General features: G+C 32.4%; 1 protein-coding gene across 4 annotated transcripts in view; it reads right to left on the bottom strand.

Moving 5' to 3' along the window:
• The window catches only part of RPTOR (regulatory associated protein of MTOR complex 1), a 500255-nt gene that overhangs the window by 330518 nt on the left and 155408 nt on the right, over window positions 1-14329 (bottom strand). For all 4 annotated transcript variants that reach the window (XM_074260362.1, XM_074260363.1, XM_074260364.1 and 1 more), the window contains one exon: window positions 2977-3123. In XM_074260362.1, the coding sequence (XP_074116463.1) occupies window positions 2977-3123 (147 nt within the window). The remainder of the gene's footprint in view (window positions 1-2976; window positions 3124-14329) is intronic.

The following is a 14329-nucleotide window of genomic DNA, read 5'->3' as shown; positions in this document are numbered from 1 at the left end:
TGGGGAGATCACTATCATTAAAATCTAAGGTGCAGTTTCTTCCATATCCCAGCCCCTTGTATGGTTCAAAAAGCCCTTTGTTTTCTAAATGCTGTGCAGCAGAGTTAGGATGGTTTTAGCTTCAGATTCTCAAGATGAGAGGGAAGGCCTATATATTTGGGGCTCTCCTTTATCCCAAAGAAGTCTAATTTACTTAGCCAATAAGAAGTTTTGGTTTCATAAATTTAAAGTGAGAAAGGGCCTCAGATGTCATCTACTATAACCCTTTTATATTGCTTGATAAGAAAACTAAAGCAAAATGAGATTATAGGATATATAAGTAATAATGAATATTTAAAGACAAAGGTTCCAATTCTGATCCCATTCCTTTCACTATACAATGTTGCTTTCTCAAAAAGGGAAAGCGATGCATGCATGAACTTTGATAACTAAAATCACTAGACCTCTAGGCTGAGCATTATGCAGAAGACAATTACATTTCTGAAAAAGTTAGTGTGTAATATTATATGTAAAACCAATTCAAATTAGAACAGATTTTTTTTCATAGAAATAATAGAGATTCATTCTTTCCTCAGAAAATGATGATGATCAACTTTATAAGAACAGTATCAATGCTATAAATTGCAAGGTGGCACCATGTATAAATCAATGGGCCTGAGGTCAGGAAGGCTAGAGTTCAAATTCTGACTTGGACATTGGCTAGTTGTATGAACCTGAAGGCAAGTTATTTAACCTTATTTAGCCTCAGTTATCTGTAAAGTGAATTTAATATTAATATCTATTTTGTACGTTTGTTTGTGAAGATCAAAAGAGATAGTATCCTTGATAATAAGGACCTTTTTTTGGGGGGGGGGGGGAAGAATCAGATGGTGCAGGGACTGGAGTGCAAAAGATTTGGATTCAAATCCTAACAAATATTTCTTAGCTGTTGGACTGACCAAATCATTTAATTTCTATTAGCCTCTGTTTTCTCAACTTAAAAATGAAGCATTAATTTACAAAAATAAAAATGGGGATAATAATAGCTTCTGTCCCTAGGGTTACTATGAGATAACATTTATAAAGAACTTAGTAGAAAATTTGACACATAATAAGCATTTAATAAATGCTTATGTTATTCCTCTTTTTTGGTTACATATGGAATAAAAACTTTTAAAATTGTACATAAACCAATTAAGTAAAACGCTGGTAAATCTAATCCCATCAAATTTAGTGGTTCACAAAGAGTATGATATAGAGCAAAATTTTGAATGTTAGAATATTACAGAGAAAATAATTTTTCTAAATAATTTTATTTAACATACTTTTTACTTGTGCACACTTGGAATGTTAAAGAAATAATTTACAAAATAAAAACACAGTCACTGAGTTCAACTTACAATATTTTTCACTGAAAAATTTTTCTCTTTGACACACAGAATCTTAACAACATGTAAATAAATAGAGCATTTACTGAATACATATCCAACATCTCAAAGGATAAAACAATCTTCTTATTACTCTGAGAAATAAATATTCATTGCACATTATAAGTAAAATAACAAAAAAATGGAAATTCTTGCCATATATATAGGTGTCCCGATTAAGTAAAGTAAAATTGATTTTTTACTCTTCTTCCTCTTTTTCTTTAAAAATATTATCTGTTATAAATGAAAGACTGATGATCAAAAAAACCCAAAGATATGAATACAAGAGAAATATCAACTTTAAAAAAAAATTTGCTCCCGACACAAAAATTTTATAAATGTCAATGCTGAAAATTAGGCTAATTATATTGATATTTTATTTATATGAGTTAAATCAACATTTCCTTATTACTTATTTAATGACCTAGGGGTGTCACTCAAAGCTTTTGGCTTTATTTTTGTGCTCATTAGATAAACTATCTCACGGTTAGTGACTAACCATGCGAGAATCTGAAGAGGGAAAACACTGCTCTTGAGGAAAAAATGATTAGCAGAATCTGATGGGATTTTTTAAAAATGAGGAACTTTATATTTGTCAGTCAATCTTATGTAATAATTCGGATTGAAGCATTAATTTACAAAAATAAAAAATGACATTTCAAAAACCTTATATATATACATATATATGACCAAACCAAATTTCAAGTGAACAGATAGAATTCAAAAATTCTAATCTTATTAAAAATAAATCTATCTTAATAATACGTGTGAGATCATGAGATTTTTGCTCCTAATTATCTGTGCTTTGACTACTCAGAATTCATCTATTCCTTGGGGATCGTAGTTCTCTTTCCTCATGATCCCTGCGGTGGCACTACTATGCATCCCACAGAGGGAAGGTCTCTTAATTGAAACAAATTCTTTAATTTCACTTTAAAATTTACCATTTAATACAGGTATCAAATATTAATCATAACAACTAAGGAAAAATGTTTCCTCATTATCAGAATATAATTGTGATTCTCTAGTCCATTTGTTAAAAACCACTACTGGCAACAATGTGTAGGTTGGCTTTATATCATTTAATTTTTCCTCCTTTCTTTCTTTCTTTTTTTTAGGAAAAACCCAACATATTTAATGGTAAAATAGCAGATATGCTAATGGAATCAAAGCATGTATCCAGACATTGGAATAGTTGTATAATAAATACCTGTTTTCACATTTATCTTAGTGGTATAGACCATTGGGGTACTAATTGACTCTTATGAATGCTATTGCTTAATTAACATTCAAATTAAAAATGACATTAAATACAATAGAAAATAAGTCAGTATGACTCCATTTCAATATCAAGGGCTCCAGTATCAAATAAGCTTATCTTGGCACAGTGAAAAATATTACCCCTATAAAAAACAAAAACAAAAACAAAAACAAACAAGAAACCAAACCAAACCAAACCAAACAAAAAAACCCCACAACCTATCTCCGAGAGACTCCTGGGGGGTGAGGGGGAAAGAAATCCCAAAAAACTTAATCTTAAGAAAAGTTTTTCTGTTTTAAAATGTCTTACCTCTAACTCTTGCTCCCTTTGTAGTGCAAATTGTTTGAAGGACTTGACAATAAGGCCAGCATTAGAGCAATCATAGACGAAAATGGAAGGGCTACCCATCCAAGTCTGTAGATCATATATGGACAGTGGAATATATTGAGTGTAGTTCTGGAAAACAAAAGAAAATAAATATATATTACTTATGCATTAGAATAACCATAAATTCAGCTCCCTTACCCAGATCTCATTTTTAAGGGAGTCTATCAAAATTATATGAGTTTTAAATGTGCAATTTTATAAGTGTGAAAAGTACAGTAAATTATTAATCTCAATTTTCATTCATTAAAAAAGTCACTATTATATTTTGCTATACTAGACTCTGGATAGTTTTGGGGGAGACACATAAAGTAAACAAGATACAGTCTGTCCCCTTAAGTATCTCACAACCTCATAGGAAGAGATTTTTTTTTTTCCTGATTAACTTCTGGGAAGAGGAAGGTTGAGAGTAAAGGGGAGAAGAGAGAAGGAACCCTCCTACTCTAAAATATTATCAACTCGCTAGATATAATCACAGAAGATGAGATATAAGTGTTACCATGGGCAAAGAAAAAATTGCTTTGGAGAGAATTAACACTTACATATTCCAGGACAACAGTAGATCTAATGTAAATAATAAGGAGAAGAATGTGTTTAAAATGGAACTATTTGCCTAGGAGATACCTCATAAAGCAATTGACAAGTCAGTTGAGAGAACATGAGACATAGCTGAAGGAGAAGAGACATATATTCCAGCCAGACATGTAACTGGAGGCCAGAATTAATCTCTGAAGAAGACAAAAAGAGAAAGCAAAACCCAAAAACTAAGAATTGAGCTAAATGACTAAGATAGCAAAAAAGTAAAGAGGAAAACATAGTGAAAACTTGACAAGAAAGAAATTACTTTCAAGTTCAGCAGAGCCTTAATAGTGAGTAGCCTCAGTTACATGTGTTCTGTACATTTATGTCTCACAACCACCTGACTCTATGTTTATGACCATTCTTCCCACAGATGCTGTACACATTTCTGGAAGTATACTTTGATTTATGGGTATTTTTCCACCTATTATTTTTGCTATGCAGTATTAGTAATAAATGCCTCTGCTACTGGAATCAACTGGTAGGCTGTTAACATAAAACACTCCCCTAGGGGTTTGTCAGGGAAAGGAATCAGCAAACAATGTGCTAAGTATTTTTTTAAACAAAAATAACTCATTTGATTTTCATAATAAATCTTGTAAAATAGGTGTTATAATTGAGGAAACTAAAGCAAAAAGATTTTATGACAAAATCACAAAGTTATTAAGCATTTCAATCTAGATTTGAACTCAGGTCTTTCAGATGCCAGGTCAAAGGCTCTATTCATTGTGCCGAACAGTTCTGTGATTCACAGTAGCTAATAAAAAGAAACTGAACACATGGCAGGTACTTAATGAATTAATTGTAACCTAGATTATGTAATAGTAAGTATTATAATACAACAATGAACTGACCTCCTCCCCCCAAAAATAGAAGAAATGAAACAAAAGGCCAAATGAGAAGAAACCATCTCTTAGAAGAATAGAATTAGAGAAATAGAGTTGCAAGAAACTGCAGCTTGCCTTCAGAGAAGGCAAGAGAAGAATAATTCCACAAAGATCAAGTGACTTATCAAATTTGTTAGCAGCAGAACTAGAATTAGTCAGGTACCATGACTATGGTTCAGTATCACATTGTTGCTGTTCAAATATTTTCCTGTGTGAGTTCTATGTATCCTTTTGGCCACCTACCATAACTGAAAACTCCTTGTAGATAAAGCTTTTTACATTAGTTCTACCAACCCTTCAATAGTGCTTAGTAAAATCAACAACTATTGTTTTTGCTGCTAATAAATGTAGAGAAACTATAAGGAAGGAAATCATTATGTAAAACATAATTCTTAAAGAAATATTTAATGGTGTTACTTACATAAAATACGTATTATACAAATTATGTAATACTATGTGCTCTGTGATTCTCCAATATGACATCTCAATAGTTATAGACATAGCTTCTGAGACATGGTCAAATCAATTGGTTAGCCTGAAAACACAAGTCTTTAGTTCTCCCTGGTATACATTGAGAATTTCTTCATAAATATTTACACATGATGAGACCAAATGATATATTTTAACATCATTGGTGTACATGAAGCAATTAATAAAATACTTTGGTCTAATCTTTCTATAGCTTAGGAATCATGTCTATCTAAATTTAGATGAGATAGATGATAATGGATTTCAGGATAGGCAGAACCATCATGTGCTTAAACTGCTTCCCTAAAAAACATCGCATTTAATATAAATTTTTTTGACATTACTATGTTAGTGAAATTTTCTTTTATTAAAAGAACAATTTTCCACTTAGACAACAAATACACTAGGATTCTAACTATATTTGAGTCTACAGTAAATATCTGTGCTATATGAATAATCCATAAATATGTACCAAAGTCAAAGCCTTTATAATAATTAATAATGGAATAGAGGGAGAGTTATTATACTAATGGGCAGCTTTGCTAAAAATTATGGAAGAAAAAAAAAACTTTGGAACCTGTCAAATTATTTACAATATTCATTTCCCTCCTTAAATAATATATTGCTTTCGTGAATTTAAATATTTTTTTAAAAAATGACAAAAATTGTGAATGCTTTGTTTCAAGTACATTTACCTATAACTGGGCAATATTTGAAAGGCCCACTAATCCTCTATTTTTTGGTAAGAAAAATGAGGACAGATTTGTATCAAAGAAAAGGCTGGTAAAGTGCTTTTCTAGTAATAAGCAATGTGAAATAATAGTGAATTATTTTCACCTTTGGAAATGATAATTATAAATCTTATTAAGGCAGGGTTTCCATGATCTCTCAACTTTTTGCTTTTCTGTTGTATAGTAAATTAAAGGCTGTGCACAAACTTTCTTTTTCTTATTTAACTTTCATTTCTGTAAAAAATGGATAAACCGAGATTTTCTACATCATTTTCTGGGTTTTTTTTTTTCCTCTTTAATTTCTTCATTTCTCAAGCTTCCATAAGCTTTTGAGAAATATTGAAATGTTACTTTGTTCTCTATATTGCTTTTTATTTCTTGTATATTTAAAATTTTTTGAAACTTTTACTTTCAGTAGCTGAATACAGAAATCTAGAATCTCTAATGGACTTTTTTATTTTTCAAACATACTTCCATGTTTCCTTTGTTATGTCTCCCTTAATTGGGGAATCCCACATTCAGTTTTTCTACTACATATTCTACCAGCTGGATGTGACAGTTATTAATTCACAAGGCAATCTTCTACACCTTCAATAGCTTCTTCAGGATTCTTCTGCTTTAGTGGTGTCCTTAGGAGTATTCCATGGTTCTACCATCTTTCATGGTATGATTCTTTTTTTCTTTTCTTTTCTTTTTTTTTTTTTTTACAAAAATTTTATGCATAGGTAATTTTCCAGCATTGACAATTAAAAAATGGTATGATTCTTAAGACTAAAATAGCATTTGGTATGTTAGCTGGATTCATGTTATCAAATGCAAAAAAAGACTTTTCAGATTTATAGTTTATGCATTTCACCTGTTTTTCAAAATCAGATGCTGCTACTTAGCTGAATTATCTGGGTACACTTTTTGTAATTTACATTTTTAATGATCTCAGGGTCTTCAATTTTGCAGAACCCCTCAATTTCATCCCTTAGTTCAACTGAACTAAGGAATAAAATTATTATTCTATGATTGCCTTACCTTTGTTAGCAACTTCTATGAAACAGCTAAATTTTGTCTATCAGTGCATTTCAGCACCATCTCTGCAGCTTCTAACATTAAAGAGTTGCACTTGATTAGGTGCTACTGCTTGTCTAGCTGCCAGCTTGGACGTTTTTCATCTATTTCTTAGATTTAGAAATAGCTTTATAGGATTAGCTATAGTGCTAATCCAATTAACACTAACACCTTAAATTAACTGGCTAGCGTTTTAGAATATATACCAAATTAGTCTTGTAGAAGATAATTTTGCTATTAAAATAAACTGGCTGGCATTTTCTTACTAGCTCTTTCCCCCAATTCTGTGTGTGTGTGTGTGTGTGTGTGTGTGTGTGTGTGTGTGTGTGTGTGTGTGTGTGTGTGTCTATCTGTCTCTTTACCCATGGACAAAGATTGGGCTTGAGCAAATTCTCATCATTGTCATGTACCCATTTAAATTTAACAAGATTAAAAACAGATGTTCTGAAAGATTCTTTTATATTTTCAATTCCCTATGCTTCTCCTTTTCATTACTGATCTCTCTCTTGATATTGTTATAAGTGTTGAAGATGAAGGATAATCCAATGCACCAAACCTTAGGTCAAAGTTACAACATGGTTTCTTTACAAATTATTAAGAAGAGTGGAAAAATTGGAACACTAACTATAAGTAGAGTTGTGAGCTACTCCAAAAGCTATATATGCATATCCTTTGATGCAGCAATATTATTAGTACTAGGTCTGTATCCCATAGATAACAAAGAAAATTGAAAAGGATCTATTTGTACAAAATATCTGTAGCAATTCTTTCTGTGGTGGCAAAAAAATTAGAAATAAAGGGGATACCAATCAATTGGGGAATGGGTGATCAAGTTTAGACATATGATTGTGATGGAATACTATTTTGCTATTAAAAAGTGACAAGCAGAATGATTTTAGAAAAATCTGGGAAGTGCTGTATGAACTGATGCTAAGTGCAGTGAGCAAAACCAGGAGAACATCATAGCATAGTAACAGCAATATTTTAAGGATGATCAACCATGAATGACTTAGCTACTCTGATTAAGAAAATGTTCCAAGGCAATTCCAAAGGATCTATGATAAAAAAAAAAAAGCTATCCACTTCCAGAGAGAGAAGTGATGAACCCTGAAATAAATAAATAAATCAACAAATGAATGAATGATTGAATAAATAAATATGTAAACGGTAAAATAAATAAATGAGCAGATAAGTAGATGGATAGAGAAAGGGGCAAGTGGAAAAAAAAAAAGGCTATGCAGATTAGAAAAAATGAAGCCAGTTCCAAAGCAAACCAATAATAATATAATATTAGACAGGTAAAAGATAGCAAAAGTGAGGTAAGCAACAAAGTGAGGAAAAGGATTATTCAAGGACATAGTAGTTGTCAGATACTGTTTATAGTTAGTTTATTTATATTAAGCTATTTTAAACTAATTGAAACAAAGATTTTTAACTATTCTCATCTTGCCATATTGATATATACATAATCTTCTTACCCAGATTGAAAACAGGTAGAATCCAGGTTTTGTAGTTCCTTTATATTCCTCAGCACTTTGTGTGAAACAAACATTAAAAAAAAGTTCACTGAATGTCAAAATGCAATTCTATTTTCCCCTTTCAAATCCAGGAAGGATATAGCATCATATCTTAAAAGAATAGGGATTTTACTTTTATCAACTAGATCACCAAAACCTACCCTTACCTGTGTCCATCTTGTGGCCATGTAGAAGAAACTTGCTGCAAACTTAAATTGTGCAGTTATTCTCCATAATTAGAAAAAAAAGAATAGTGCCATTATTTAAAAGACACTGTAAAATAAATGAAGAACATCTTTTTTTGAGATTATTAAATATTAGGCACCATATAGAATATACAAAAGCAAGCCTATTAACCATATATAAACAGAAATTGTCATCTTTACTACATTCATCAGTATGCCTGAAAGAACATCAAAAACAATTTGGAAGAATATTATAATGGTAAGCAAAGTACACCAGAGTCAATCAATCAACAAATATTTGTGCCAGGTACTATACTAAACACTAAGAGTACAAAAAGAGACAAAAGGCAGTGCCTTCACTCAAGAAACTTACAATGAAACTGAACCCAGCAGGCAAAAAAACAAAACAAAAAAAAAAAACCATGCAGAACAAACCTTAAATTTACAGTATAAATAGGAAACAATTTAATAGAGGGAAGGCACTAGAATTCAGAGGAATTGGGGAAAGCTTCCTGTAGAAGATGGGTTTTAGTTAGGACTTAAAAGAACCAAATCAGTTAGAAATAAGAGGGGAAGAGGAAAAGTTTCCAGGCTTGGGGAATAGCCTGAGAAAATTGTTGGAGTTGAGACAGGAAATGTTTTGTTCCTTGATGAAAGAGTCCAGAGTAGAAAGTAAGGTGTAAGAAGACTGTAACAGGAGGAGGGAGATTCAATATGAAGAGCTCTCAAAACTAAATTAAACATTCTGTATTCAACCCTAAAAGCAAAAGAAAGGCACTTCAATTTATTGAGTTGGGAGAAGGGGGTTACATTGTAAGAAAAATCATTTTACTTGGATGAACAGAAGATAGATTGCAGTGGAGAGAAACTGAGGCAGGTAGATCTAGTCCCAGCAATCTGTTGTGATGATCCAGGTGTAAGATGATGAGATTCAATAAATTCTAGTCTCAAACTCTGCAACAGAGTGATTTGGGGCAAGTAATTTCTCATTTATGGGCCTGAAGTTTCCTCATCAGAAAGATGAGGAGTTAGGATAAGATAGTCTACAAATTCTCTTCCAGCTTTAATATTCTCTTATTCTATGACACCACAAGAACTAGAATAAAGAATTTATCATTATCTTCCCCTTCTAGGATACAATCTAAATTTATACCAACATTATACCCATAAAACATTATACCAACTTTCAGAAATATCAAGTTTGGTGACTGTCCTTGTTTTGGAAAAAAACTAAAAAACAAAATGGCATCACTATGTTAAGAAGCCAGTGTGTCCAACTGTGACTAAGCAGACCAATGTGAGCTCAGAATGCTTTGCCTCAGATCAGACACAAATAATCCTTGTGAACATTTGGGGTGTACTCTCTAACTTTGCAAATCTCACATTTCTTCTAAGTTAATTCAATTCTGCTCTGCTCATAGAACACAGCACTTTCTCTGATGAGAGCACATCATGCTGGGCAGTCCTGTGTCAGAGTCTCCTGTGTCACCCAATCAACTGCAAAGTTCTAAGAGACCTTGAGAGTGTCCACTTGATCCATCTAACTATCTCTTGTGGCTCCAAGAAGCAGGCACAGTAGCATGCGCAGTGGCCCTACCTGGTAAACCATTTTGGCAAATGGGCTAAACCAGGTTGAGGATAACTAAGGAGTCCCAAACCCTATCATGAGTTGAGGAGGTCTATCCCAAGCAAATGAAGAATTTACTTGGTAGAATGGGCATATGAAAATAACTTGTTTCAATAGCTATGAAGACTGGCAAAGCAGGTGCTATCAAGTAATTAAAAGTTCAGATACATACTAACAGTGTGATTCCAAGCAAGTCATTTAACCCTTTCTGACAAATGAATTTTCTTATCTGTCAAATGAGCTGGAGAAGGAAACGGCAAATTACTCCAGTTTTCTTTGCCAAGAAAACTCTAAATGGAATTATGATGTTAAACACAACTGAAAACAACTAAAGAACAACAACAATAAATTTTTTTTTTTAAATACTAATATGTATAAAGAACCCATGACAGAACTTTCCCTAAGATAGGATCTTTATTCATGCCCTGGAGTAATTTTAACAGACACAATAACACTGGGGTATGCTATGGAATATCTTCTCAACATTGCAAATCAATGAGAACAAAAAAACTAGAATTTCTGGAAGAATTTAAAGACTGCAAATCACATTTATATGGTATATCTTTTAAGCCTCACAAAAAAATCTTTGAGATCAGTACCATTTTACTAATCAGATCCATTGCTCAAAAAAATTAAGGGACTTTTCAATGGCCAGACCTTCAATTCAGGAGCAGAATTTTAATATAGGTCTTCTTGACTGCAAGATAACATACTGTCCAATGTCTTACTCAAAGACAGGATTATGTGTTAGGAGCTATGGTTGGCACATAATGACCACTCTGCTGGAGTTAAAGCTTCATGAAGACAGGGACAAAGAGAAATGTTCTTTGCAAGTGACTTGCCTAATTCAATTTCTCTCATCAATTAATCAACAAAGGAGAGAAAGAGTGGTGGAATGGAAGGCCTAGTTTCATGTCTAGACATGTCTGAGATAATTCTCTTAAGAAGATAAATTGAGAGAAGATGTGATGATCTTAATCAGTAAGAGAGATAGATTTCTCACTAGCAATAACATATAGTAAAAAAAAAAAAAAAAAAAAAAAAACAACCAAAATGAAGAACAATTCCTGCTATTTTAGTTTATTATTTAACCTTTTCTAAGTTTGATTCAGTTGCTAATCAGCTCCTCAAAAACGATTAACTTTGAACACCAAATTAACTGAATATATAAAAATGAAAAACGTATCCAGGTCATCTGGATGATACTACCAAAAGACCTATGCTCAGTGTTCTAAAACAGTTTGCAAATAATGGGATTCTGATTGTTGCTCCCAGCCCCAATCTGCCCTCAGCTCCATGCTCCACATGAATAATTAATCATGTTTTTCTTGTACAGCATGATATTTGTGGAAATATGTATAAAAGAATTACACATGTTTAATATATATTGGATCACTTGCCCTCTAGGGGAGGGAGTGGGGGGAAGGAAAGGAGAAAAAATAAAACACAAGGTTTTATAAGGGTGAATGTTAAAATTTACCCATGTATATGTTTTGAAAATAAAAAGCTTTAATAAAAAAAAGAAAAATAATTATGATAGAATCTAAATCCAAATTAATCAATACAAAAACTTAATTTATCAAGAAAAAAAATTAGTTATGAATCTCACTAGAACAATGAACAGACCAACATATTCTGTAACACATTAACAGACTACCATATAAGGGTTACCAAAAAACATAACATAGAAATCAGCCAATAAGAAAGTGTCATCAGTAAAATGCAGAATAGCACACTAGACTACAAACCTCAATAAATCTTTCCCCTGACATGGCACTTGCTTAGTACTCCCTTCTTTACTATTATTGGGTGAACCTATGTTACTTATACTATCATTTCCATAAATTAATATATTAACATCCTTCCCCCCCCCTCCAATCTCGCAAATGAGCTTTTCTAAATGCATTCTGGATAATCATATATATATGCAGTTCCACTGGGGCTTTAGGATCTCCCAATATAAGCAAGTTCCTCCTATAATCTCAAAATTCACATATCCTATGATGTAATACGCATCATTTACCCTACAAAAATCATTGTTACTTTGGTGGGCTGCTGGCTTTCAGGAAGCTTGACCTATGCACTGAGTGCATAAATCTCATTAAAATACTTTTTGCTTGGGTTGCTCTGGGCTTGAATTCTTTGAGAGGAGACACCATTACACATACCTGATACCTCAACCCCAGTCTCTCCTTTCTTCCATGCTATAGTAACTGTAAATATCTACACATGACAGTAAGTTGTTTCCCTTGAATAAAACGATTAAAAAAAAAATCAACATGAATCTGTTCAGATTAGCAATGCTGTAGTGTCTTAGAAGACTACATTACTTTTCTTCCTTGGTAGGGAGAAATAGACAATGGGAGGAGAGGGAGAAAACATCTATTTCATTAATATAAAATGAGAAAAATTACTTTGGGAACAACTCTGTTGAAAAATTCAGATATCCCAAACCATATTAGCCTACCTCAAAAAAGCAAATGCTGTTTGTCAGACTGAAGAATAGAATTACAATCATGTAATCTTCAATAACCTAGAGAATTACAGATTCTACCCTGCACTGAAAAATTCTGGATTTAGGTTTTTATTTATTTTGGAAGGGAAGGAGACAGAAAAGTAAAAAATGGAAAAAGAAGTAGAAAAGAATGAGAAATGTGATTTTTCTTTGTGCTGTCTCTAAGAATCTGAAAAAAAAATTATATAGTGTTTTTAATGTTTGACACAAACACCAAAACTTTGGAATATAGCTGCTACAAATATTTTACAGATAAAGAAAAGGAGGCTAAGATGTTTAAAGTTACTTACCCAGGGTCATACAAACTAATAGCCTCTCAATTGATTTTATTTTAATTTTTGATTTTTCTCAATCTCTGCTCCCATTTATCTTTTACTCACATATTGAGAAGGCAAGGAAAAAAATCCATTACAAAAAAGTATAGCAATGCATAAAAATTTCCTTTTGGCATTAGCCATCCCCCCTCCCCCCCAAAAAAGAAAATAAAATATGTTTCAATCTGCTCTTTAAATCCATTTCTTTTCAATATGGACATGGGTAGCATTTTTCATCTTCAGTCCTCTGGAATTATGGTTGGTCCTTGTGTTAATCAGAGTTAATAAAATTTTCAAAGCTGATCATCTTTACAAAATTGCTGCGATTATAGAAACTTTTCTCTTAGTTCTGTTAAACTACATTAGTTCATATAAATTTTTCCAAGTTTTAATAAAATTATCGCCTTCATCATTTCGTTTTGTACATTAGTTTTCTATTGCATTCACATATCAAAACTTCAGCCTTTTCCCAATTGATGAATTTTCTGACATCACAAAAAGAACTGTAAATATTTTTGTACATGTCTTTCCTTTTTCTTTGATCTTTTTGAGATAGAGACCTAGGTAGAACATTGCTGGGTCAAAGTGTTTTCTCAGTTAAAAAGTTTTATGAGCGTAGTTTGAAATTGTTTTCCATAATAATTGGACTACTTCACAGACCCACCAAAAACACATTAGTGGATCTGGACTTGTTTTCCTACACCCCTCCACCCATGTGATTTTCTTTTTTATCATCTCAGTCAATTGGTAAGTGTGAGAGTATATCTCACAGTTGTTTTAAGTTTTACTTCTCTAATTACGTATGGATGATTTAGAACATTTTTTCATATGGCTATTAATGGCTTGGATTTCTTCCTCTGAAAACTATGCATTCATCTCTTGACCATTTATCAACTGGGGAAATAGTTCTTTTTCATGTAAATTTCACTAGGCTTCTTAAACATTTTGAAAACAAAACCTTTATAAGACAAACTTGGGGGCAGCTAGGTGGCGTAGTGGATGGAGCACCAGCCCTGAATTCAGGAGGACCTGAGTTCAAATCTGGTCTCACACTTAACACTTCCTAACTGTGTGACCCTGGGCAAGTCACTTAACCCCAGCCTCAGGGAAAAAAAAAAAAAAAAGACAAACTTGAAGTAAAAATGATTCCCAGATTTCTACTTTTTATTTTAACTGATTTTTTTGGGGGGGGAATGTTTTAAATTTTATATAATCAATAGTTTACATTCTGATAACTTTTCTGATTTCATCATAAACTCTTTCTCTATCCATAAATCCAACATTGAATTTCCATAGTTCACTAATTTGCTTATGACCTCACCCTTTACATCTAAATAATTTACCCATTTTACATATATCTTGGAATATAGGGTGGATTGTTGGCTTATACACAATT

This window comes from Sminthopsis crassicaudata, chromosome 4 (assembly GCF_048593235.1).
Source record: "Sminthopsis crassicaudata isolate SCR6 chromosome 4, ASM4859323v1, whole genome shotgun sequence".
Classification (NCBI taxonomy): domain Eukaryota; kingdom Metazoa; phylum Chordata; class Mammalia; order Dasyuromorphia; family Dasyuridae; genus Sminthopsis; species Sminthopsis crassicaudata.
This window is presented reverse-complemented; position numbering and strand designations above follow the sequence as displayed.